Source organism: Urocitellus parryii, chromosome 14, assembly GCF_045843805.1.
Source record: "Urocitellus parryii isolate mUroPar1 chromosome 14, mUroPar1.hap1, whole genome shotgun sequence".
Lineage (NCBI taxonomy): Eukaryota > Metazoa > Chordata > Mammalia > Rodentia > Sciuridae > Urocitellus > Urocitellus parryii.
The window spans coordinates 51,748,674-51,773,234 of NC_135544.1; the positions used below are offsets into that span (position 1 = coordinate 51,748,674).

Here is a 24,561-nt window from a genome sequence, read left to right on the forward strand (position 1 = left end):
AACATTAAATATATTTAAGAATAGCAATTCTACATCACGTGCAACCAGAAGAATGAGAAGTTACACTCCGTTTATGTATTGTGTGTCAAAATGCATTCTACTGTCATTATAATTAGAAAAAAAAATTTCAAATAAAAAAATATATATTTAAGAATACACTTTAAAATGATGTGCAAGACTCAATCTTATAAAATATTTTCACTGAGAGTTTGCAAAACACGGTCAAACTTAAGAAGATAGAAATACATAAATCTTTGATGAATTATAAGACCCCAAAATGGTTAAATGCTAATTCTTCACATTGATATCTGTATTCAATGCTATCCCAATTTAGAACCCAGCATTCTTGGGGCTGGGGTGGTAGCTCAGTGGTAGAGTGTTTGTCTTGTACTATGAGGCACTAGGTTTGATCCTCAACACCACATAAAAATAAATAAAATAAAGGTTTTGTGTTCCTCTACAACCAAAAAATAAATTTTTAAAAAATATTTATTTTTCAGTTTTCGACGGACATAACATCCTTTTTTGTATGTGGTGCTGTGGATCCAACCCTGGCCGCACGCATGCCAGGCGAGCGCGCCACCGCTTGAGCCACATCCCCAGCCCCGCCCCCCCCCCCAAATTTTTTAGTTTAAGTTTAAAAAAAAAAACCCCAGCATTCTTTTTTTAAGTTGAAGATTTTATTCTATATAACATTTATATGGAAATACAGACTTTTTTGGATGCAACAGTGGAAAGACTTTACAGCCTGACTCCTCCGCTACCTGGGCGGAGCTTGGGGGCGCGGAAAAGCGACCGGAGACTCGGAGCGACGTGCCTTCCTTCCAGCAGTTGCCAGAAGCGCCTAGAAGAGCGCAGAGGCGGGACCGAAGGCAGGTGGCAGCGCGCGCAGCCAGACGGGGCGACTTTTCCAAGTGGACGAAAAACGCGGAAGATTCTGCAGCCAGCTCTCAATCGTAGCCCGGGGACGGAGCCCAAGAGTCCCTCTAATACCATGGTCCACGGGGGGAGCGCGCTAGGCGGCCCCGGGGCCCCGCGAGTGCGCGCCCCCGGCCCCAGCCGAGCCCTGGAAGCCACACCAGGACTCCGGGTCAGGACCTTGACTCTCGTCTGTGTGCTGTGGGTGAGTTCCGGCTTCGGTTCTCGGAGGACACGTGCGCCCGAGGGGCAGGAGGCCTGGGGGTCGTGGCGGGGGTGCCAGGCCCCGGTCGCTGGTCGCCTGGCATGCCCGGGCAGGACGCCCCCGGCGGCAGCGGCGGCGGCGGCGGGAAAGGGAAAGTCCGGGTCCCGGGCCCACAGGACCGACCCGGGCCAGGGGGAGGAGAGATGGTGCCCGCGCGCCTCTCCACGGGTTGGGGACACTTTGGGGGCATTTCAAAATGGACACGGCGAGTTCCACCTGGAAGGCAGCCAGGGACTTTTTTGCTTTTCCTTCACGCACGTCCGTCCTCGTGCGCTACCTTCCCACCGCGCTTCCTATGGGGTGAGCGAGGTCCCGCGGGGTGCCGCGGGGCCCAGGGACCTCGCCTGGCCTGCCTCTCCTCACTGGGGGAGGACGGCCCAAGGCAGGGTACCAAGTTACAAAGTTACCACTTGAAACCTATTGGGGGACCGTGATTTCCTCTGAAGGAGGGAAAGGCGGGCGGGGGCGGGGACGGGGTGACGGGGTTGAGGGTGGAGCGCCATGCTTTCTAGGTGGCTGGAAGCTCCCGCTAATGACACTTTTCCAAGTTACTTGTATGTTAGGGGGGAAAAGCTCAAAACTTTAAAAAAAAAAAAAAAAAAACCACTTGTATTATTCCGTTTTCCATTGCTTCATCAAATACTACTTAGGACTGGTTCATATAGAAAGAAGTTTATTTATTTAGCTCACTCTTGTGGAAGTTCAAGCCCACAGCCCCAGCTCCTGTGAAGGTCCTACTGATTGGTGGCTTTAGGGCGGGAGAGGGAGAGATCACCGGACAAGACAGGAACACGGGAGAGATCACCGGACAAGACAGGAACACGGAGAGGGTATTGGCGTCAGGATCGTGTGTTTATATCAACCACCTCCTGGGCACTAAGAACTACCTTGATTCTTTCCTGGACAAGGCCGGTAATGACCTAATATCATCCCACTAGGCCCCGCCTCTGGCCCCACCCACTCCTACCACCACCATCCAGGGGACATCCTCAACCAAGTCTGAATCATAGCAATCACCTTGCAAGTATCATGGCGTTTTTAATGTTTTCATGTAACAAATTCACTCCTAATCCAGGAAATAGCATTTTGTCACCATCCCAGAATAATTAGGAGATTTATTTTTTGAATATCAGTTTATATTAGGTGGGGTCCACATTTTTTGTTTTTGTTTTTTAAGCAACAGACACTTACTGTGGGATCCACATTTAATGCTTCTCCATGACTGGCTTATTTTTGTCAGGTCAGTGTGTATCCAGCTGAATGTAGACATCAGGGCCAAAAGTCTGAATTTGATGGTTTTGAAAATGTGAGACAGGCCTTCTGGCATCCCAAACAGCCCTCTCATCCTTCCATAAGTCAGTCTTTCTTCCATCAGGTAGAGTTTTTTACAATTATGAAGCTAATACTAAATTACAAGAGATGTTTTATATGCGTACCTGCACCTTTTTTTTAACAACAGGTTAGTATTTTACACGTGAACCATGGATTATCTTAATCTTCTATCCTATAGGTAGCTGTTCAGATTACATCTTGGTTTTGTTTTTGCTAATTCGAGCAGTATTGTAGTAAACGCCCTGGTATGTACCACAGGTACATATATCCATGTGCGCCATCTACTTGGGTAACTCCTTAGGAATGGAATTCTTGGACCAACTGGTTAACAACTTTAGAATTTGTTCAGATATTGCTATATTCCCCTTCGAAAGAAGGTTCTACCAATTTGTTACTCGCACCTAGAATATACAAACTTTCCTCTGTCCCTACACCCTTGCCACACTGGATATAGAAACATTAACTCTTTGCTAATCTAAAAGGTAAAAAGTGATACGCCACAGCATTGTGTTTTTGATGCTGCAGCGCTATTAGAGATTTTCAAAGCTCGAGGGGATTTTCCAGGGTAGTAGATGAGCAGGAGACCCCAGATGAGGCAGCAAGAGAGCCCGGAATTCCAGCCCTGTACTTGAAACCTTGGTGCCTGAGGCTAGTTTCTGCCTATACATGGACACAGACCTTGCCCTGAACTGCCAGAGGGATTTCATCAGAGGAGGTCCGGCACAGAGCTTGGTTCTGAGGTTGGGTCCTCACCCTGTAAATGCTGGGATTGTCCATTGCCTGTGCCTGGACCTTCCACATAGGTCCCTCTTGATCAAAGTAGGAATTGGGAAGTTTTGGCATCTCACAGGCCCACACACTGGGTAGTGTTAGAGTCCTGCAGTCAAAGGCCAGAGATGGTGGGCTGCTCTTCCTCTGCAGGCCTGTGACCTGAGTGTGGTCCCAACTTTCTCTTGTGTCAGATGGTAAGAACACAAGTCCACTACAGCCGTCCGTGAGCTACAGTGACCTGGGTCACTGCATGAAATTGTGTGGGAGGACAGATCACTTCCTCAGGGATAGCGTCGGCACTTTGGAGCTGAATGGCCACAGGGCACATATTGTTCACCTGTCAGTGGCTGTACCTGCTTGCACTGATACATGGATGTTGGCTCTGTGAGCCAAGGCAGGAATTTCTGAACAACAGTGTGGACAATTTATGGGGATCTTCTATCTGTGGTTCCTCAGCAGGGGCTGCAGGGCTGGCAAGATCCCCTCCCTGTGCTGCAGCCTGGAGCTGGTGCTTGGGTAGCTGAGACCACCTCTGTACTCAGTGGTGTGTCCTGGGTGGTGGTGGAGATCAAGTTCTCCCAGCAAGTAGATGGTGAGCTCCATTCTTGGGACAGCCTGGACATGGGGGCAGGGTGGGGATCAGACTCTTTGTGAGTCATTTTTCATGGAAGCCCATTGAAAAATATGATTCTGGAAACCTAAATGACTAATAATGCCTAAGAGGCCCAACCCCCTTCTTGTGGCCTCCTCTAAAGAGGCTTGGATGCCTGGTGAGACCTGCTGTGGTATTCCTGGGCTGAGGTTGTGGCTTAATTAAAATCAACATTGTGTGTGATAAGACTACAAACCAGAATATGTAAACACGCACTTGCCGTGTGCCAGGCTTTGTCCTCAGCACCTTCACATATGTTAACATATCTAACTCTCATAACACCCAGGTTGCGTGGGAACCCTTGCCATCCTCATTTCACCTGAGCAGCTTGAAACAGCAAAGGTCATTTGGTGAGGAGAGAGCAGGGGTGGCTGAGCCTCAGCTGCAGCCCCACCATTGATTGAGTCCCCAGGGGTGTATTCGGTGGCCATCTAGGAAGCCCACACTCAGCTGCACAGGGTCCCTCTTATTTCAAGAAAGAGAAACATGTCTAGAGGAGGGAAGGGGCTTCTCCAGAACCATGGAGCTATTCCATGTCTGGCTCTGGGCTATGAGCCAGATGGCTCAGTACGTCATCCAGGGGTGTTATCCTACAAAATACCAAACAAGCCAACAAAGTTAGGAAGCAGACTTTGGACCACAGGAAGACCTTGACAAGAAGTCTTAAGCTGAAGTTAGAACTGTTCAGCTTCAGACAAACAGGGTGCTTTGGAGGGGAAATGGCGTTCCTGAGTCAGGAAACGGAGCCTAAGGTGACTCATCACCAGACGCAAGCTCCCCACCCTGCCCGACCCACACCCTGACATAAACACATGCAAGACCCACGTCTTGGACTGACTCATCCACCCCCTAATCAAATCTCTGGCCACACTTTCAGTCTGTCACCATCAGAGGCAGCCACAAACCAAAGAGCTGCCACAGTACTACTTTTCACTCCTCTCCCCCATGACTTTGGTTTTTCTTTGTATGACCCAGTGTCTCTCAGATGGTATTGTCACTTTTACTGGAGCAGCCCCGGTAGGCTCCTTTCGCCTTAGTTGACTTTGAGGTTATTAGGTCTGTGTCTTAGCTCCCTGTGAACCAGAAGTGTCCTGAGAAAAAGAGGTGCCAGTTCGTGTCATTGGCACTCCAGTTTCTTGCACAGTGTGGTCCCCAGGCTCTCGTTCAATGAATGACTAACCTGGACCCCAGGATGCCTGCTCTAAGGCAGCGGAGTCAAATGCTGAGAATCGGCCCAGGTTCCAGGGCCCAGGAGGCAGTTGTCAAGTTTTTGCTTGATATTACCAGAGTTGGGGGGCGGGGAGCACCATTTGTGGCGTTAAGAACAGACACAGTAGCGCATGCCTATAATCCCAGTGGCTTGGGAGGCTGATGCAGAAGGACCGTGAGTTCAAAGCCAGCCTCAGCCATGTAGCCCGACTCCGTCTCAAAATTAAAAATAAAAAGGGCTGGGGATGTTGCTCAGTGGTTAAGCACCCATGGATTCAATAATCCCAAGTACAAGAAAAAAAAAAGAACAATTCATTGAAGTCATGATAATAGTAAATTCACGTGTGCTAATAATAGATCTTTAAAATATGTGAAGGGAAAATGTCTGCATGATTAAAGGCAGATCATATCAGCCCTTTCTCGGGAATTGATAGAATTAGCAGATGAAAATGTAGTAAGTAATAACAAATCAGAACATTATTAACCACCTGATATATAGCATACAAAATATCCACTGAAAATTCATTCTTTTTTTCTTGTTTTTATTGGGACATACCTGTACATCTTTTTTGAACTAATAAGGAAGTAACAAGAGGAAATTAATGGGGGCTGGATCTCAGTGGCAGAGTGCTCACCTAGCACATGAGAGGCCCTGGGTTTGATCCTCAGCCCCACATAAAAATAAATAAATAAAATAAATATATTGTGTTCATCTACAACTAACTAAATATATATATATATATATATATATATATATATATATATGTGTGTGTGTGTGTGTGTGTGTATATATAAATAAGTTAATGAAATAGAACATGAACAATAAAAGGTAGCGATAAACCAAAGGCTGGCTCCCTGGAATGATAAAAAACTAATAAAATGGGCTGGGGGTGTGGCTCAAGTGGTAGGGCGCTCGCCTGGCATGCACGGGGTTCGATCCTCAACACCACATAAAAATTAAAAAAAAAAGATATTAAAAAAAACTTCAGTGTTTATAAGTAGTTATAAACTGTAATGTATGGATTTATAAATTTAAATAATTATATATTTAAAAAATTAATAAAATAAAATTAATACAATTCAGAAGCAAAAAACAAGCCAGGAATGTTAGTGTCAAGTGCCTGTAATGCCAGCTGCTCGGGAAGTTAACTCAGAAGGATCATTGAGCCCAGGAGTTTGAGACCACCTGGGTAACATAGCAAGACCCTGTCTGAAGAAAAGAAAGAAAAACAACAGCAAGGAGCATAAAATACTAATATCAAGAATTAATGATGGGATATTACAAACTCTGCCACCATTAAAAGGAAAAAACAGAGAGCTTCTGAATTACTGACAATAAATCCAACAAATTAGATGATATGGAAAAATTCCTAGAAAAATACACTTCACAAAATCGCCACAAATGTAAAGATAATCTGAATTATCTTATACCTATTTATGAATTTAAATTAATTATTTAAAAGCTGAAAATAATGAAAATTGGGGCTGATAATCATTTCACTGGTAATTCTGTAAATATTATGGAAAAAAATATCACTAATCTTAAACAAATTGAGAAAAAATAGAAGGAGGCAATTTATCATCATTGTTATATAACATCATCATTTTTATATAATGCCCATATATATTTGTAATATCTGACAAGGATATTACAAAAAAACAAAACTCTAATCAACATCCATTATAAATATGGATGTAAAAGACAGACAATTGAGTCTAGAAACTTTTAAAGAAAATAATGTACTCTGAACAAATGGGGTTTATTTCAGGAATATGGTTTGATTAGCATTTGAAAATCAATATTAGTCATGATATTAACAATGTGAAGGAAAAAAACCTGTATGAACATGTAAATTGTTTGATAAAACTTAACACACATTCATAATAAAAAATTCTCATTATATTTAGAACAAAGGGGAACTTCCTCAATTTGATGTATTGCACGTATAATAAGCTACAGCTTTTTGTGAAAACTAAACACAAAGCTAGCAAAGGTAGTATATAATAAAAATTAGAGCAGAGATTTTTTTTTAACCTGCAAATGCCATGATTTTATTCTCTTTCATTGCTGAGTAATATTCCATTGTGTATATACACCACATTTTCTTTATCCATTCATCCACTGAAGGGTATCTAGGTTAGTTCAACAGTTTAGCTACTATGAATTGTGCTGCAGTAAACATTAATGTGGCTGTGTCCCTGTAGTATGCTGTTTTTTTTTAAATTTTTATTGTTGGTTGTTCAAAACATTACATAGTTCTTGACATATCATATTTCACACTTTGATTCAAGTGGGTTATGAACTCCCATTTTTACCCCGTATACAGATTGCAGAATCACATGGGTTACACATCCACTGAGTTACATATTGCCATACTAGTGTCTGTTGTATTCTGCTGCCTTTCCTATCCTCTACTATCCCCCCTCCCCTCCCCTCCCCTCCCATCTTCTCTCTCTACCCCATCTACTGTAATTCATTTCTCCCCCTTGTTTTTATTTTCCCTTTCCCCTCACTTCCTCTTGTATGTAATTTTGTATAACCACGAGGGTCTCCTTCCATTTCCATGCAATTTCCCTTCTCTCTCCCTTTCCCTCCCACCTCTCGTCCCTCTTTAATGTTAATCTTCTTCTCATGCTCTTCCTCCCTACTCTGTTCTTAGTTACTCTCCTTATATCAAAGAAGACATTTGGGATTTGTTTTTTAGGGATTGGCTAGCTTCACTCAGCATAATCTGCTCTAATGCCATCCATTTCCCTGCAAATTCCATGATTTTGTCATTTTTTAATGCAGAGTAATACTCCATTGTGTATAAATGCCACATTTTTTTTATCCATTCGTCTATTGAAGGGCATCTAGGTTGGTTCCACAGTCTTGCTACTGTGAATTGTGCTGCTATGAACATCGATGTAGCAGTGTCCCTGTAGTATGCTCTTTTTAGGTCTTTAGGGAATAGACCGAGAAGGGGAATAGCTGGGTCAAATGGTGGTTCCATTCCCAGCTTTCCAAGAAATCTCCATACTGCTTTCCAAATTGGCCGCACCAATTTGCAGTCCCACCAGCAATGTACAAGTGTACCCTTTTCCCCACATCCTCGCCAGCACTTGTTGTTGTTTGACTTCATAATGGCTGCCAATCTTACTGGAGTGAGATGGTATCTTAGGGTGGTTTTGATTTGCATTTCTCTGACTGCTAGAGATGGTGAGCATTTTTTCATGTACTTGTTGATTGATTGTATGTCCTCCTCTGAGAAGTGTCTGTTCAGGTCCTTGGCCCATTTGTTGATTGGGTTATTTGTTTTCTTATTGTTTAATTTTTTGAGTTCTTTGTATACTCTGGATATTAGGGCTCTATCTGAAGTGTGAGGAGTAAAGATTTAGAGCAGAGATTTTTTTAAAAAAAATAAAGAGTAGAAAACAGTGGAGAAAAATCAGTGAAACCAAAATTTGGTTATTTAAAAAGGTCTGCAAGTGATGCTTGGTGGCACACACTTGTAATCCCAGTGACTCTGGAGGCTGGGGCAGGAAGATCTCACGTTTGAGGCCCTGTCTCAAAATAAAAAAGTTAAAAGGCTGGGGACATGGCTCAGTGATAGAGCACCCCTGGGTTCAATCCCCAGAACATCTACTACTATACTAGTAATAATAATAAATAAATTAAATTAAATAAGAAGATTCACAAAATGGACAAAACTTTAAGACCTAAATAACCAAAATCATAAATGAAAATGAGAACTATAGCTGAATTTTCAGAAATCAATAGGACTCAGAGAGAATGCTCTGAGTAGGTGTACTTCAACATATTAGATCACATAGAGAAAAATGGATAAATTCTTGGAAACACACCAAGACTGAATTGTGAAGAACTAGAGGTTTTCAACAGAATTATAGCTAGTGAGGAGATTCAATCAGGGAACCAATGCCTTCCAACAAAGAAAATCTCAGGACCAGGTGGCTTCCCTAGTGAATTCTACCAAACCTTTAAATAAGCACTATGAATCCTCTTCAGATTCTTCCAAGAAGTTTGTGGAGAGGAGGAAATCCTTCCCAGTTCATTTTAGGACAAAATTAGAAGCCTCAAACTAATTGATTTCCAAAAATTTTACAAAGCTACGGTTCTCAGAACATTGAAGTACCAACGTAAAGAAGAGACAGACCAATGGGATAGAATAGAGAGCTCAGAAATAAACCCTCCAACATTTGGTCACGTGATTCTCAACAAGGGTGCCAAGACCAACAGATGATGGAAAGGACAGTCTTTTCATGAAATATTGCCTTTTACCTTACATCATAGATGAAAGTCAACTCAAAGTTGATTAAGGACCTAAATGTAAGAGCTAAGATTATAAAACTTTTGGAAGAAAACAAGGGAAAAGCTTCACTACATTGGACTTGACAATGATTTTTTTAAAGTATCACATCAAAAACACAGACAACAAGTAAAACTTGATAAATTGGACTACATCAAAAAAAAAAAAAACAAAAAAAACTTCTTTGCCTCAAAGAAAAAGGACACATTTGATGGAGAAAAACAACCTACAGAATGGGAGAAATGAGATAAAAGGTCAATATCCAGAGTTTGTTTTATAAAAAACACCTGTAATGTAGCAATAAAATAAACAAACAGTACAATTCAAAATTAAGCAAAGAGTATGAATAAGAAATTTATCCAAAGAAGATATACAAATATCCAACAAGCACGAAAATAGATGTTTAATACCACAAATTGTTAGGGAAATACAAATTGAAACCACAAAGAGATGGTCTGTCAAAACATGAATAACAGATTTTGGTGAGGATGTGGAGAAATTGGAACTTTTGTGCCTTTTTGGTGAATATATAAAGTGATGCAGACACTATGAAAAACAGGAGGACAGTTTCTTGAATAATTAAAGATAGGACTGCCATGTGATTAGCAATTCCATTTCTGGGTATAGATCCAAAAGAATTGTTTGATTTGATTTTTGCAAAGCTAGGAATCAAACCCAAAGCCTCAAACATGCCAGGAAAATGCTCTACCATTCAGCCACATCCCCAGCCCTTAGCAAAAGGATTGAAAACAGTATTAAGGAGTTTTTGTACATGTTATGTCCATGAGTTTTATTCACAATAGCCAGAGGGTAGGATCAACCCACTTATCCATTAATAGATGGATGGATAAACAAAATGCATATACACAGAAAGGAAATTTTAGTGTATGGTACAATGTGAGTGGACCAAGAGGATAGTTTGCTAAGTGATATAAGCCAGTCATGAAAAAATAAATTCAGTATGATTCCACTTATATGAGGTACCTAGATTACTCAAATTCACAGAAACTGAGTAGAATGGTGGTTGCCAGGGTGGAGGGGTGGGGAATGGGCAATGGTTCCATAGACACATACTTTCCATTTATCAAAATGAAAGAAGTTCTGGATATTGGTTACACCAAAGTTTGAATGTGTCTAGCACGAATAACTGTACACTTAAATGATTAAGATGGTAAATTTTATCTTATGTTTATTTGACTACAATTTTTAAAAAGTGTATTTGTGTCCATGAGAGAGACCAAGAGGGAGACAAAGTATTCCCATTAAGACAATAGAGTAGAGGTTGCAATTTCTGATGGAGGGAATGTGATTTTATTCTTGTAAAAACTTTCCTGTACTTTTCCATATCTGAGTAAACAGTGTTTTTTAATAAGTGAAAGAATAAAGGGGTTTTTCAAGTGTGTATCACTTGTCTAGCCCTAAGAGGCATAGATATAATCAAATGGCTGAGAGTTTTTTATAACTGGGAGGAAGATCCAAATTGTGTTTAGTTTTGGAAGCTGGGGTGGAGGGAGGAATGTGAGATGGATCTTATGATGGGTGAAATCTGGAAGCCACTCATGCTAGTTCCTGCTTTGTCCCCATAGGTCCTACTTGAGCCAGCCACTGGTGCTAGAGCTTATTCACCAGATGACCTGAGGAAAATGGAGTTGAGACCTTCAGAAGGATGGTGTCCTGCAGGTACATTCTAAGATTGAACTGTAATTTTTTTTTTCTTTTTTTTTTTTTTGTAACAGGGACTGAACCCAGCAGCACTTAACCACTAAGCAGCATCACCAGCCCTTTTTATCTTTTATTTTGAAACAGGATCTTGCTAAGTTGTTTGGGTATTTATTGATCCTTTGCCACATCCAGGGTTATGAAGATTTTATCCCCAGGTTTTCTGCTTGTTTAGTTTAGTAGGCTTTGCTCTTACATTTAGGTATTTTATTCACTTTGAGATAATTACCGTATGTAGTGCCAGGTAAGGATTCAACTTCTTCCTCTTGTATGTGGCTATTCCAGATGCAGTTGTCCCAGCACAATTTTTTTTTTAAAAGACTGTTCTTTCCCATTGAACAGTCTTGGCATCCTTGTTGAAAATCAGTTCAATGTGAATGTGTGAGTTTATTCTTGGATTCTCAGTTCTTTTCCATTTGTTTGTGTCTATCCTTTTGCCAGTACCAACTTGTAGTGTGTTTTAAAATCAAAGTGTGATTCTTCCTACTCTGCTTTCCTTTTCCAGGATTATTTTGGCTATACTGGGTTCCTTGAGATTCCATATGAATTTTGGAATCACCTTCACAATCTCTATAAAGAAGTCAGCTGACTTTCTATAGGGATTGCGCTGAGTCTGTAGCCCAGTTTGGAGAGTATTGTCATCTTAACATTGTTGTTAAGTCTTTCAATCCATGAACATGGTATGTTTTCCCATTTATTTTAGATCTTCTTTAATTTCTCAGCAATTTTTAAAAAAATTTTTTAGATAATAAACTTTGCATTTATTTTATTAAATTTATTCCTAACTACTTAATACTTGTTGATACTATTGTGAATGGAATTTTTCTTAGTCTTATTTTGGGATTGGCCATATTGTGAGCATACAACAATACAGTTGATTTTTTGTGTATTGATCTTGTGTTTTATAACCTTGCTGAACTTACATATGTGTAAGGTTCTTTCCATCCATTCCTTAGGGTTTTCTGCCTATAAGATGGTGTCATTAGTAAACACGGCTTTTATTTCCTTTTCAATCTGGATGACATTTATTTCTTTTCCTTGCCTAATTGCCCTGATGAGAACCACTAGCACAGTGTTGAATAATCAAGTAGCAAGAACAGATAGCTTTGGGGTGTGGCTGCCTTCCCAACTGGTTTGCTAGCTGAAGTCTAAGGGCCTGGCTTTTTGAAACCTCTTCCCTGCCTCTGTTTTTGTGTCTTGCTGCTTGAAAGGTCTTCTCCATTTCCCTCCCTTCCTGGGGATCTGATGCACGCCTATCAATCTCCAGGGTCCTGTGGTTAGCCACCCACACCACCAGGCTCTGCTGGTTCCCGGACTTTGGTAACCAAGCAGCCGGGTGCTTGTCCGGGGCAGTTTTATTCCATCGACTGAAGATTCTCCTCTCTGGCCCCAACTGGCATCTTTCTCCCGGTTACCATTGGGATCTCCTGTCAAGGTCACGGTCTTCCCTTTCACCTGTTGGCACTGCCTGAACTCTGAGTCTGCTGTCATCAACCTCCTTTTCCTCAGATTCTTTCTGCTCATCTTCATCCTTTGTCGCCGCCTTGGCAGTGATCGCTGAGCCGCTGTCCTACAGTCGCAGGGCAGCCACGCTCCTTGTCGCTCACACTGCAGGAGGTGTGCCCGCCTGGCTCCTGTGGCGGTGGCCACAGCCTCCTCAGCCCCCTTGGCCCCAGTGTGTGGGACAGTGTGTGGGATGGGCGGCTGCCCTGCATGCTGCCGGCTCCAGGCACCGTCAGCCTGCTAACGCAAGCCGATGCCTGTCGCCCGGACACAGACACAGTTGGCCACCTACTGCAGCGTAGTGGAGCCTAAAGATCCAGGCAGTAGCAGAAGCCGGCCAAGCACTCGCTGGGTTGTCCACCTCTTCCTTGAGTTGGTTTCAGTAGTTTGTTTTTCTAACAAGTTGTCCCAAAGTTACCCAATTTGGGATGTACCGGGGTTTACAGCATACTTAATACTTTTTTCAAATTCTCATATTTTCAGTCTCCTCCCGTTAGTGCCCTAGTCAACTATGTTCAGAGAACCAGCTTTTGATTGCATTAATTTCTTTCTTCCCTTACTGGCTGGTGGGCTGGGGATCGAACTCAGGGCCGCACACCTGTTAGGCAGGCGCTCTGCTGCTGAGCGCATCCCAGCCCTGGTCTGATTGATGTTCTCCATTGTTTTTCTCATCTCTATTTAGTGCATTTCTGCTCTATCTGTATTATTTCCCTGCCTTCTCACTTTCTTCACCTTTATTGTGCTTCCTTTTTCAGTATCTTAAAGTGGAATACTAGGTGATCCCTATGATGTGACCAAAAAAAAAAAAAACAAACAAAACAAACAAAAAAAACAACCCTAGATTTTGAAGGCTTGGTATTTAAAAAAATAATAAACTATTTCACTATTATATACTGATTATAATTCATCGGACTCTGTACTTTTTACTGTGGATACTCTGAGTCAGGATTTCTTGTGTGCTTTGTATTGGGCTTCTGTGGGGTGCTGGGCGAAGTTGTATAGTAGGTACAGAAAGGATGAGCTGAGCCAGATCAGGTAGCATGGCTGTCCCTGTTTAGAGTCTCCTGTTGGAGAGGGAATTCCTCTCACCACTGCCAGCTGCATTGAAATTCATTCATGGGCTTTTCTCTCCAGGCTATTACCGGACTGAGACTGGGGCTTGCGAGATGTGCCAGGAGGGTGTGGACTACACCAACCATTCCAACAACCTCTCTTCCTGCATCCCCTGCAGCGTCTGTAGAAATGGTACACAGCAAGCGGGCCCAGGGAGGGTGGTGGGCTGGGACTCGGATTCCACGTGGACTCAGAAACCTCAATTCCAGCCCAACTTGGTCTTCTTTCTGCCCTGCCCCATGATCATCTTTGATTCAATGAAACACAATTTTTTAAAAATGGAAATTTAACATATAATGCATGCCGCTTTAGAAGGTAGTCATTTAAAACAGCAGTAGGGAGGAGTAGGAGATTAATCTGCCCCCTGTGGAGGGGCTCCTTCACCCCCTCAGAAGCATTTTGGGGCAGTTGCTACTGCTGACACTGTCCCTTGATTTGTAAACTTGGCAAACACTTGCTGAACGTCTGCCCTGGGACAGGACAGGTACAGAGTGCACTGGGGCTGGCTGTGAGAGGACATTTCCCTGGAGGTGTCCTAAGAGGACTGAGCAGGTGACTCCAGCTACAATAAAGATAAGGACACTGGACTCCATAGACCAGGGCACATTTGAAAAGGATGTTGAAGGACAGATTCAAGGATTCCAAGTGGTAGATGGAGAACATCTCTCCTAGAGAGCCTCATGCATTCAGGAGAAACGCCTCATTCAGTTCTGGGTCTGCTCCGAGTCTCCTGTCCTCTGCTCGGGATTTGGGGGTCCACTGACAGATTTCAAGTCACCACCTGCTTTGTTTTTGACCAAGATCCTTCTGAACATACAGGGAAGGGCAGAGGAGGAATGGAAGTCAGAGAGGCAGGACAGAGTGGAGTGGAGAGAAGGGAGCCTCTCTGAGCCTCCCCTCTGCCCTGTAGTCAGCCTCCAGCTGTGAGGGATCATGCTGTGGTCTGTCCCACCCCCAGGCTCCTTCACTTCTTCTCAGTGTGGATTACTTTCTCTTCCCATGAGTTAGACCCTTCCTGACCTCAGGCCTCTCATTCGGTAAACTTCCACATAAACTCCAACACACATTCTGGTCTCCATTTCTTGGATCTACTGAAACATTTAGGTCTGTAGCCCAAGAACATAAGTGACTGATGGAAAAAGTTGGATTTTGTCCTGGTCCTGAGCCAGGTTCTCCATCCTGTGCTCTGACTTCCTGGCAGGGGCACGATGCTCCAGCCTCCACATCCCAAGGCCCCTTCCTTGCACCTGACCTTGGGATCTAAAATTTGATGCATTAAATAATAAACTGTATTCTTCTATGTGACTCCAAATACAGGTGACAGCATCTTTATGCCTGGTACTCTGTTGCTGCAGGACCGGGCTGACTGGGGCTGGGGGGTGTTCATGTGGAGAAGGATGGAGGAGTATCCCGGGAAATTCATCCCCAAAGCTCTTCCTTCATTTCCAGATAAAGAACAGAAGGGTCCGTGCACCACCACCAGAGATGCAGAGTGCCAGTGTAAACCAGGCACCTTCCAGGATCAAAACTCCCCTGAGTTCTGCCGAACGTGTTCGGACCGGTGAGATACGGGAGCTGGGAGCTCTCAGCAGCTCAAGGGAAGCCGTGGAAGACCTGACTATTTTAGTACCCCTTTCTCTTCCGGCCCTACGGAGCCCCCCAACCCCTCAGGTGTCCCTTGGGAGTTTCCTGAGCCTTCAGTGTCCCTTTCTGGTCCTTCTGCACGTCCTCCCACCTGCGCTCGCAGTGGTCCCTTCCCACCCATCCTTTTCTCCCAGGACTTGTTCACTGGCCGCAGGAGGCCATGACTTAGGGCCCATGGTCCTTTTGAGGGCCTCAGGATATGCTTGAATTCTTTTTGGAAACAGAAGAATGGGTAGAATTCAGCCAGGCTTCTGTTCATTTATGTCCCAAGTCAGTAACAAAAATGTCATTTTCAATCAATTTTTGTGCAGCAGAAGCCCATGAAGACAAAAGCTCCCACAGCCCAGAAGAGGCATGTTAAGGCGGTGTGTGTGGTGCCCTCGAGGCTCCCAAGAAGGCCCAAGCCACTTCTGTCGGCCTCACCCCAGACTCCTGGCCCCTCAATAACACGTCTTGTTCCTATTTGGGGCCCTCTGGGCCGATAGTTAATTTACTCTTCTCTCATGCTGGGTGTTTGCTGTGCTTGGTAAGAAGGTCAGACAGGAAGGTCCAAGGAAGCTTAGTTGTGTTAAAGGTTAGCAGGAGGCTAGGCTCAGCTGTGGCTGCCTGGGCTCCTGCCATTGCCCCAGAGTGAGATCCCATCTTGCTCAGTAGCCAGGCCACGCAGCAGCCTGCTGCAGAGAAGGCCCCTAAGGCTGCACCTCCACTCAGAGCTGGGATTCGGAGGGATGGAAAGGTATGTGCTCAGGTCCTTTCCCAGACTTAGGGGAGAGTTAGGGGTTGGGGGTCCCTGGAGATACAAGGAGCCTGTCCTTTCTTTAACACCTTCTCAGGGACATTAGGCAGAGAGGGTGGCTCCCTCCTTCATGCTGTCTGGCCAGCCTTTCCTCACATCTTCCTGTTGTTTCCTCTCTCTGCACCCAGCTGCCACGGTGAGATGGTGGAGGAGAGTCCCTGTGTCCCCTGGAGTGACCGCAAATGTGTCCACAAAGAATCAGGTACCAAGGCCATCAGGGAAACCCCGGCTTCTGCAGAGCCAGTGACAGCCAATGTCAGCACTACTGCCTATGTCCATCCCTCCTTAGTCCGTAGAGACTTACATATTGTGGTGGGCCTTCTGGCTGTGGGTGCTGTAATTGTTCTGCTTTGGATTGCGTGGTGGTGTTCAAGGAGGAAGAAGATATTCAATTGTATAAAGAACATCTTTCCAAGTAAGTGTTGGCTGGGGGTGGGCATGCGAGCACCCTGCCCCCCATCCTGCTCCGTTCCCACACACAGAAATGCCCTCCCCGAATCCCAAAGCCGCTTATCCTCCCAGCCTGGCTGTTTGTTCCCTGTGGTGACCCTGTCATCTCCCACCTCGTGGCACCTCAAGATCACCAGGATCCCACGAGTCCCTGTCTAGGGGCTGACCGTCACCTCATCTCTCAGCCTGGTCCAGGTGGCAGTGCCCACCAGGCAGAAGTGTGATCTCTTTGACTAGGAACAAGTTAGGGTGACAAGTGGTCAGGGGCTAGACAGCTGTGGGCAGGGCAGAGCCAGGCAGACTGTGAACATGTCTCCCATTTCTCCCCTGTGCTGTGTCTAGGTCCCCAGCCCAGACCGCCCAGCACTGCCCTCAGGGAGGTGGGTGAGGCCCCTGCCCATGCGCTAAGAGGATCCCTTTCTCTTCCAGGCCGTGGACAAGACTCTCAGCACATGGACACAGTGAGTGGTCTCCCCTGTGCTTGGAGTCACTGAGCAGCACAGCCTGGGAAGGGCCATCCCTGTTTCTCCTGTGATGCTGCCCTGGCTCTCTAAAGTGGCCTGGAACTCTGGGCCAATGTCAGGGGCAAACGGCCATTGTGAGCTCCCTCTAGGCCTGTGGACCATACTGCTACCCTGTCCCTCCTGCTGCCTGGGATACCCTCTCCCATGACCTTGCCCCTGGGGGTGGGGTCACTTAGGACTTTGTCATTCTCCTTGGCACAACCCTAGGACCTTGGTGCCAGCAACAGATCATGGATGTCTGAGCCTGTGTCCACCTGGGGTGACCCCACTGAGAGGGGGTAAGGACCTGGTAGGGAGTCCTAGGTGTGGGCTCCTGAGTGGTGTCTTTGTCTTCCCAAGGTCTCTATCCCAAGGGAGTCTGAAGCTCAGGACAATGACTACAATGAGATCCTAGCCAGCACGAACTCACCATCCACCCTGGACTCTGAGCAGCCAAGGAATGGACAACAGCTGGTGACTCATGTCACTGAAGAGTTCCCAGAGGAGGAAACAAGTCTGCTGGTGAGTGGGGACAGGCTGTGCCAGGCTGCAGACGGGGAGAGTGGGTGTCATCCTGAGGGGAAGTGGAGACTGAGGGAGGAAAGGGACTGTCTAGGTGGGGCTGCACCTGGTTCACGAGGTGACTGAGCCACTCTGGAACACTCTGACACTTCATCTGGATCTCTGTCATGCTCAGGCTGCATCCCCAGAGCCTGGAGCCTACAGGCACAGATGGAGCACTGTGGTATGGGTTGAGGATCCAACCAAGGCTGAGTACTTGCCATCAAGTACTTATTTTTTTAGTTGTAGATGGATACGATATCTTTATTTTTATTTATTTATTTTTTATGTGGTGCTGAGGATCGAACCCAGGGCCCCATGCATGCAAGGCAAGTGCTGAGCTACAGCCCCAGCCTTCGTTTTGGTTATTTTTGATTCACCAACAGCGTTTTGTCCTAGGATCTTTGTAAGAAAATGTATTCACCTGCCCGTACATTTTTTCCCATGTGGATAATAGAGGCCTAATTTCTTATCCTTTCATTTGGTGTGATATTTTCATGTGTAGACGTTTTCATTTATAACTAGTGAAATTGCTAGATACATTAACTTTGTTTTTGCTCATCAGCTTAAGATGTTTAGGGGATTGAACCCAGGGCCTTGTGCATGCAAGGCAAGCACTCTACCAACTGAGCTACATCCCCAGCCCCTTGCTCAACATAAGAAGAAACCCTCCCATTTCCTGGGAAGAAATATTTTTTTCAAGGATTTCCTTTTTGTACATTACAGTATGATCCAAGTGGAGTTTCTCTTGCAGAACCATAAGAAGTGTGGTGCTGCTCGATTGCTCTAAGTCACTATCTAACTCTTCTGGCCCCAGTTAAACCCCGAGTCTCCCACATCCCTCTGCTCTTGGGACCCCCTGAATCACAACTCAAATGTTGATATTGACAGTGATGTCCTTTCTCCCAGGCTATTCCTGTTTCATTCTTGCATCAATACCCAGTTTCCCTTTAACAATGAGAAAGCAATAAATAAAAATATCCATTAAAAAGATCAATGATTGACCAGGCGACTGTAATCCCCGCAGCTCAGGAGGCTGAGGCAGGAGCATCTCGAGTTCAAAGCCAACCTCAGCCATGGTGAGGTGCTAAGCAACTCAGTAAGACCCTGTCTCTAATAAAATACAAAATTGGGCTGGGCATAGCTATGGCTCAGTGGTCGAGTGCCCCTGAGTTCAGTCCCCCATACCAAAACAAAAGAAAACAAAACAACCTAAAAAGGTCAATAATCCCTCCAACTTGATTAAATACCTTGATATTTTCAGAAAGATATAAATACATATTCAAAGTGAGAAAATTTAAACAGTATAGAAAGGGTCTCAACAAATAAGAGCTTCTTTCATTTCCCCCAGGCCCCAAGATAACTATGAGAGATAATTCCTTGTGATTCTTTCTCCAAGTCTTTATGCATAAGTTTATCGACATTTATTGAAAGATCACATATTATATGCAATATTCTTTCACACATTGAAATTTTTTGTTTTAATAATAAACAAAATAACTTTTTCTTCGTTTTTTAAAACTTAAAATTTGTTCCAGATAAAATTTAGAATTCATTCATAAGATCTTCTCTATATCAAAAATAATTGAATTTTTTTTTATTATTGATGCTGAGGATGGAACTCTGGGCCTCATGCATGCCAGACAAAGGCTTTTAACCACTGAACTGCATCCTCAGCCCCTAATTGGAATTTCTATTCCAATTTACCTTAAATATGAAAATTTAATCTAGGACGAATTGAAATTTTGTCATTATTCAATATTTTTCTTATCGCAGAAGTCAACATTTCAAGACAAGTGTTTTTCTTCCAGCTAAATTAAGATCTGTCTTTTTCTACAAATAAATCATTTCCATTTCTTGACAGTGCTGCTTTCTTCGCACTTAAGTGTTTTATAAACTTTATAAATTGGGTCTTTTTGTGGCGTTTTCTAATGTATTGTTTCACTACATTTTTAGCCATTCATTCTGACTTCTGTTGCTCTTTCAATCCTTTATAAACTTTAGGTTTTTTTACATATTCAAACATACATAAACAGTGATTCATTTTCCTGCTCCATTCCGAGACTCCTGCTCTGCGTTTCTGTCTCCCCGCCTGCTGTGGAGCCAGAACTGTTGAGCACAGTGGGCAGCAATGCCGGGAAGGGCGAGGGAGCTTGCCTAGAAGCCCTGGGTTCCATCCCCAGCACAATTACAAAGAAGAGTGAGAAAAAATAGGTCAGGGGGGAGGAAGGGAGGAAAACTGCTTAGCAAAGCACCTGTTGCATCTCTAGTGCTACCCCTGTGAATGACACTGGCTCATTTCATAGAGAAATGCATCTTTGGATTCCAAGCTGTTTTAAAACCTTAGAACTGGTGTTCAGTCTTACCAAGTGCCTGCCAGCCTTTGTGGTGATTGTGTCATGCTTTCATTTCCCTCATTGTTATTGATCAGAACACCTTCACATTCTTGAAACCAACCATGGCTTTGGATGGCAGTGCCTTCATATACAGGCTTCTACTGAGTCTCATAAAAACTCTGTAAGAGCCACGTGTGGTGGGGCTCACCTGTCATTCCAACCACCCGGAAGGCTGAGACAGGAGGATCACAAGTTTGAGGCCAACCTGGGCAGTGAGACCCTATCTCAAAGTAAAAACTAGAAAGGGCTGAGGACATAGTGCACTGGTAGAATGACCCTGGGTTCAATCCTCAGTACCAAAAGAAAAGAAAAGAAAAATTTTTAAAGAGGGCTGGGGATGCGGGGCTGGGGATGTAGCTCAAGCGGTAGCGTGCTCACCTGGCATGTGTGCGGCCCGGGTTCGATCCTCAGCACCACATACAAACAAAGATGTTGTGTCCGCCGAGAACTAAAAAATAAATATTAAAAAATTCTCTCTCTCTCTCTCTTTAAAAAAAAAATGGGCTGGGGATGCTTTTGATGCTGGGTTCAGTCCCCAGTACTGCAAAAATAAGAGAATAAAAGGCCTCTGAGAAGGCCACTTCCTCCTGTGGAGGTGGGAGGGAATGGACCAGAAGAGGAAGCTCTGGGTGGGGCAGCGAGCATTCCCTCTTGGTGGAGTGATGCTTGGAGTGGAACACTTCAGGTGAGCATGCACACAGCCTGTGCGCGGCTCCAGGTGGCAAGTTTATTGCCAACCTCCACAGAGACCTGGAAGGGATAAGAGAGGTGGCCCAGGTCTCCAGACTGGCTGGTTGTCAGAGGTCCCTGACTCTGATAGGGCATCTCCCCTTTGTTCCAGAGACCTGCAGAAACAGAGAGGTCTCCGATGAGAAGGAGGCCACTGGTTCCAGTAGAGGGAACTGACACCGTTGAGAGTAAGTATTTCATGTGAGAAGATGAACAGGCGTCCGGGAAATAGGATCAGGGTTTTAACTGCTGTCCCTGTGGCTGGTAGGGCTTCCCCAGGGCTGTTGATGCTGGATGCAGGGGGTCCTATGATGCTGTCGCTGGGCTTTAGGAACCACCAATCCCCTTCTCGCTCTGCTTCTCCCATGGGGGCCCACCCAGTCCCTCTCATCATTTGCATCTTTCTGTACCCGCCCACCATCTTCCCTCCTTGCTTGTAGTTCATCATCCCCCAGGTCCTCCTGAAGGCTGTTGCACAACTGACCTGTGGCCAGGCCCTGTTTGATGGGCCATAGTATAAACTACAATCTGGATTTCAAAGACTGAATGTCGATTATATGATGGAATGATAAAATTTTATAAATATCGAATTAAGTACAATGTCTTATCAAAATGAATTTCATTTATTTCCTTTTACTTCTTAAAAGAGGCTATTAGAAAACATCAGCTCCTGTCCCTTCCGTTTCTCAGGCCGTGCTGGGCCGTGCATTTCACACAAGTCTCGTTTAATCCTTCACAGCCCGTGAGCTGGTGCAGCTGATTGGTTTACAGGTTCAAGCGTTCCTTGAGTCTGTTTGCCTCCATCCAGCATTGCCCAGTGGCAGTGTGGGAGTCAGGCAGAAGCCCTGCACCGCTAGGCCCTGCTCCTTCCATAGAGGCAGATGTGGCTACTCTGGCCCATATCACACGTCACTTTCCTACTGCATAATAACTGCGCACCACTTAGAGCAGTATTCTCTGCTCTCCCCCAGTGTGTTGGGTGAGGTGGGCCCAGGCAGTGTTCATGGAAGCAGGTAGGGATGTTGGAACAACAGGTTCCTAGGCTTAGAGAGCTCATTAGTTTCCACACTTGAGTTCTAGACCTGATTTAGGATCCTCTGCCCTTGGTGAACTGCTTCTAATGCACGTGTCCTCCATGTTTCTCCTATCTAGCCATTCGGCAGTTCTTCAGTTGCCATCAGAACATTGTACCCTATAAATCCTGGGATAAACTCATGCGGGTGCTGGGCCTTAAAGATAATGAAATTCTTATGATCAAAGATGGAATACAGAACCGGGAAGATTGGTTGTATGAGATGATGGTAAAATGGCTCAACAAAATGGGGCACAGTGCCTCCATCAACACCGTTCTGGATGCCTTGGAAAGAATTGGCGAGAGAAATGCAAGGGAGAAAATCGAGGACTACATGGTAAATTCTGGAAAATTTATCTATCAGGAAGATGGAGCAGATCCTGCAAGGTCGCTTCTTTAGAAAGGTAAATGTTCCCTCCTTTGTCTTTTCTCCCCTCAAAAAAAACACTTGAACACAAGAAAGTAGGAAATAACCAAACTTCCACATGACAAGATCTGGAGCGCTTTCTTAATTCTTGTGCATTCGAAGAATGAAACCCATAGATCAAGATGAATGTGTATAACAGAAAGATGTATTGAAGCACAGGAAGGGACCTCCTGCAGTACAAGAGGGCCCCTAATAGTAGGCTTTCTCCTGCTGAGTGTGCTAGTCTATGGGTTTATACACAGCACTTGGTTCGATGCTATAAGACTTGAAAACTACTAAAGCCATTGCTAATTCTTGAGTTCCAACTTTCTTTCAAGTCTGCCCCACTTCCAGCCTAGTGTGGGGCTGCAGCAGGTGTCTGTTCTGTGCCCAGGCCTGGCCTCTGAAGGTCGACAGGTCGGTGTGCCTTGGCTTGCCTGGGTACTGGCTTTCTGTCCTGCCTATGGGGGCCACTCCATGGGCCGCAGGCAGCGCTTGCCAACCGCGCCCGGACACACTTGGCTGCTCCACATCTGCTCCTCAGCTGGGACCAGTAGGCTGGCTGCAGAGCTTGGCAGCTGGGGGAGAGCCATACCATTAAGACATATGGCTCTTTTTTTTTTTTAAAGTGGCACTTTTTTATTCTAATACATCTTAATTTTTCCTTGTAACTATGTTTACGTGTTTACATTAACTTGCATTATTTTTGTGTTTTTGTAATTTTGTATGTTATAATGTAAGTGTTTGACAAGAATTCTTCTTCCTAATATGCACTTTGATTTAATGACTTTTCAGTGTTTAACCCAGTCTTTTAAACTTATAAACTTATTTATTTTCTGTTGGTGTTGGGGATCAAACTCGGGGCCTTGCACATGCTAGTCAAGAGCTCTACCACTGATCATCTCCAAACTTTAAATATGACACTTTTGTAAGTGTGTGAATAGTTCTTTATTTACAGAAGATGTAGCAATAACTATATTCTTCTGAGATCCTGACCTGGGCAGGGACCTTTGTCCTTGATGTCTGCCTTGGTCTCAGAAAAGAACAATAGGATGTGAATGTGAAATATTTGCTTACTAGACTACATGGTACCTCTTACTTGTGAATCTGAGCCCCAGAGCTGCATTTTGGGGTACAGAGTTGTACTTGAGAACCCAAGCCCTCTATATGCACAGAGGGCTTCTGGATATGACATTCAACTCAGAAACACAGATTCTTAAATTCTAATATAGAAGGACCTAAAATGGCTTTGGGCATTTTGTCCTGGCTTTCTCCTCTATATTTAATTCCTCATTAACTATTGGAGACTACCTTCCAGCAAAACCTTCTCCAGAGCATTCCAGTCACAGAAGGACATTTCATGGAGATGATAGTTCTCAGCTCAAGGCATTGGATGTTTTCTCATTTCAGGGCTGGTATGACTTGCTGAGAGCCATAGCTGAGTGGGAATGACGCATGGCATTTTTGCCAGAACAGAGTGGTTGAGAGGTGATGCCAGCAAGCCATTGAGATGATAATGGTTATGTTAAGCTGTGTATTCAATTGTATATTAGACCCCTGCTGTCCCCTTGGCCTGCTACTTTGGAGTTCTGGATTCCTGGAGAGGATTGCACATCCAAAGCCAGCTTCAGCCAAAGGGAGGTGCTAAGCACCTCAGAGACCCTGTCTCTAAATAAAATACGAAATAGGGCTGGGGATGTGGCTCAGTGGTCGAGTGCCCCTGAGTTCAATCCCAGGTACCTTCACCCCAAAAAAGGGAAAAGATGTGGCCTCTGAGTCCTCAAAACACTAGAAATGGAACCACCATTTGACCCAGTTATCTGACTCCTTGGTTTATACCCAAAGGACTTAAATCAGTGTACTACAGTGACATGGCCACATCAGTGTTTATAAGTAGCTCAATTCACAATAGCTAAGCTATGGAACCAACCTAGCTGCCCTTCAACAGATGAATGGCTAAAGAAAGTGTACATATGTATATATACACAATGGAATATTACTCAGCCACAAAAGAACAAAATTATGGCATTTGCCAGTAAATGGATGGAACTCGAGACTACCATGTTAAGTGAAATAATCCAATCCCCCAAAACCAAAGGCCAAATATTATGCAGATGGTAACTCACAATTAGCAGCTCTGCAGTTGTGGTGGGAAATACGAGTTCACTGGATTAGGCAGAGGGCAGTACAGGGAAGGGAGTAGGAAAGACAGCTC

The 24,561-nt window shown here is 44.5% G+C and overlaps 1 protein-coding gene across 2 annotated transcripts; it reads left to right on the forward strand.

The window, feature by feature from the left end:
- The first annotated feature begins 850 nt into the window (after positions 1-850).
- LOC113188966 (tumor necrosis factor receptor superfamily member 10A-like) lies at positions 851-23,004 on the forward strand. Of its 2 annotated transcripts, XM_026397559.2 has the most exons (10): positions 851-1,123; positions 11,041-11,134; positions 13,811-13,921; positions 15,239-15,350; positions 16,358-16,431; positions 16,519-16,644; positions 17,109-17,140; positions 17,543-17,704; positions 20,981-21,056; positions 22,021-23,001. In XM_026397559.2, exons 1-10 carry the CDS (start codon positions 995-997, stop codon positions 22,338-22,340), a joined length of 1,236 nt encoding a protein of 411 aa, XP_026253344.2. In that variant the 5' UTR covers positions 851-994; the 3' UTR covers positions 22,341-23,001. The 2 variants fall into 2 exon arrangements, with proteins under 2 accessions (XP_026253344.2, XP_026253343.2); XM_026397558.2 differs by having other exon boundaries at positions 16,358-16,644; positions 22,021-23,004.
- Positions 23,005-24,561: the final 1,557 nt, after the last annotated feature.

Bases quoted from the DNA above. Each gene is read 5' to 3' on its own strand.
- LOC113188966 (XM_026397558.2), top strand. From the start codon at position 995: ATGGTCCACGGGGGGAGCGCGCTAGGCGGCCCCGGGGCCCCGCGAGTG. The intron at 15,351-16,357 runs GTGAGATACGGG...CTCTGCACCCAG, and splicing joins TGCCGAACGTGTTCGGACCG to CTGCCACGGTGAGATGGTGG. The intron at 17,141-17,542 runs GTGAGTGGTCTC...TGTCTTCCCAAG, and splicing joins ACTCTCAGCACATGGACACA to GTCTCTATCCCAAGGGAGTC.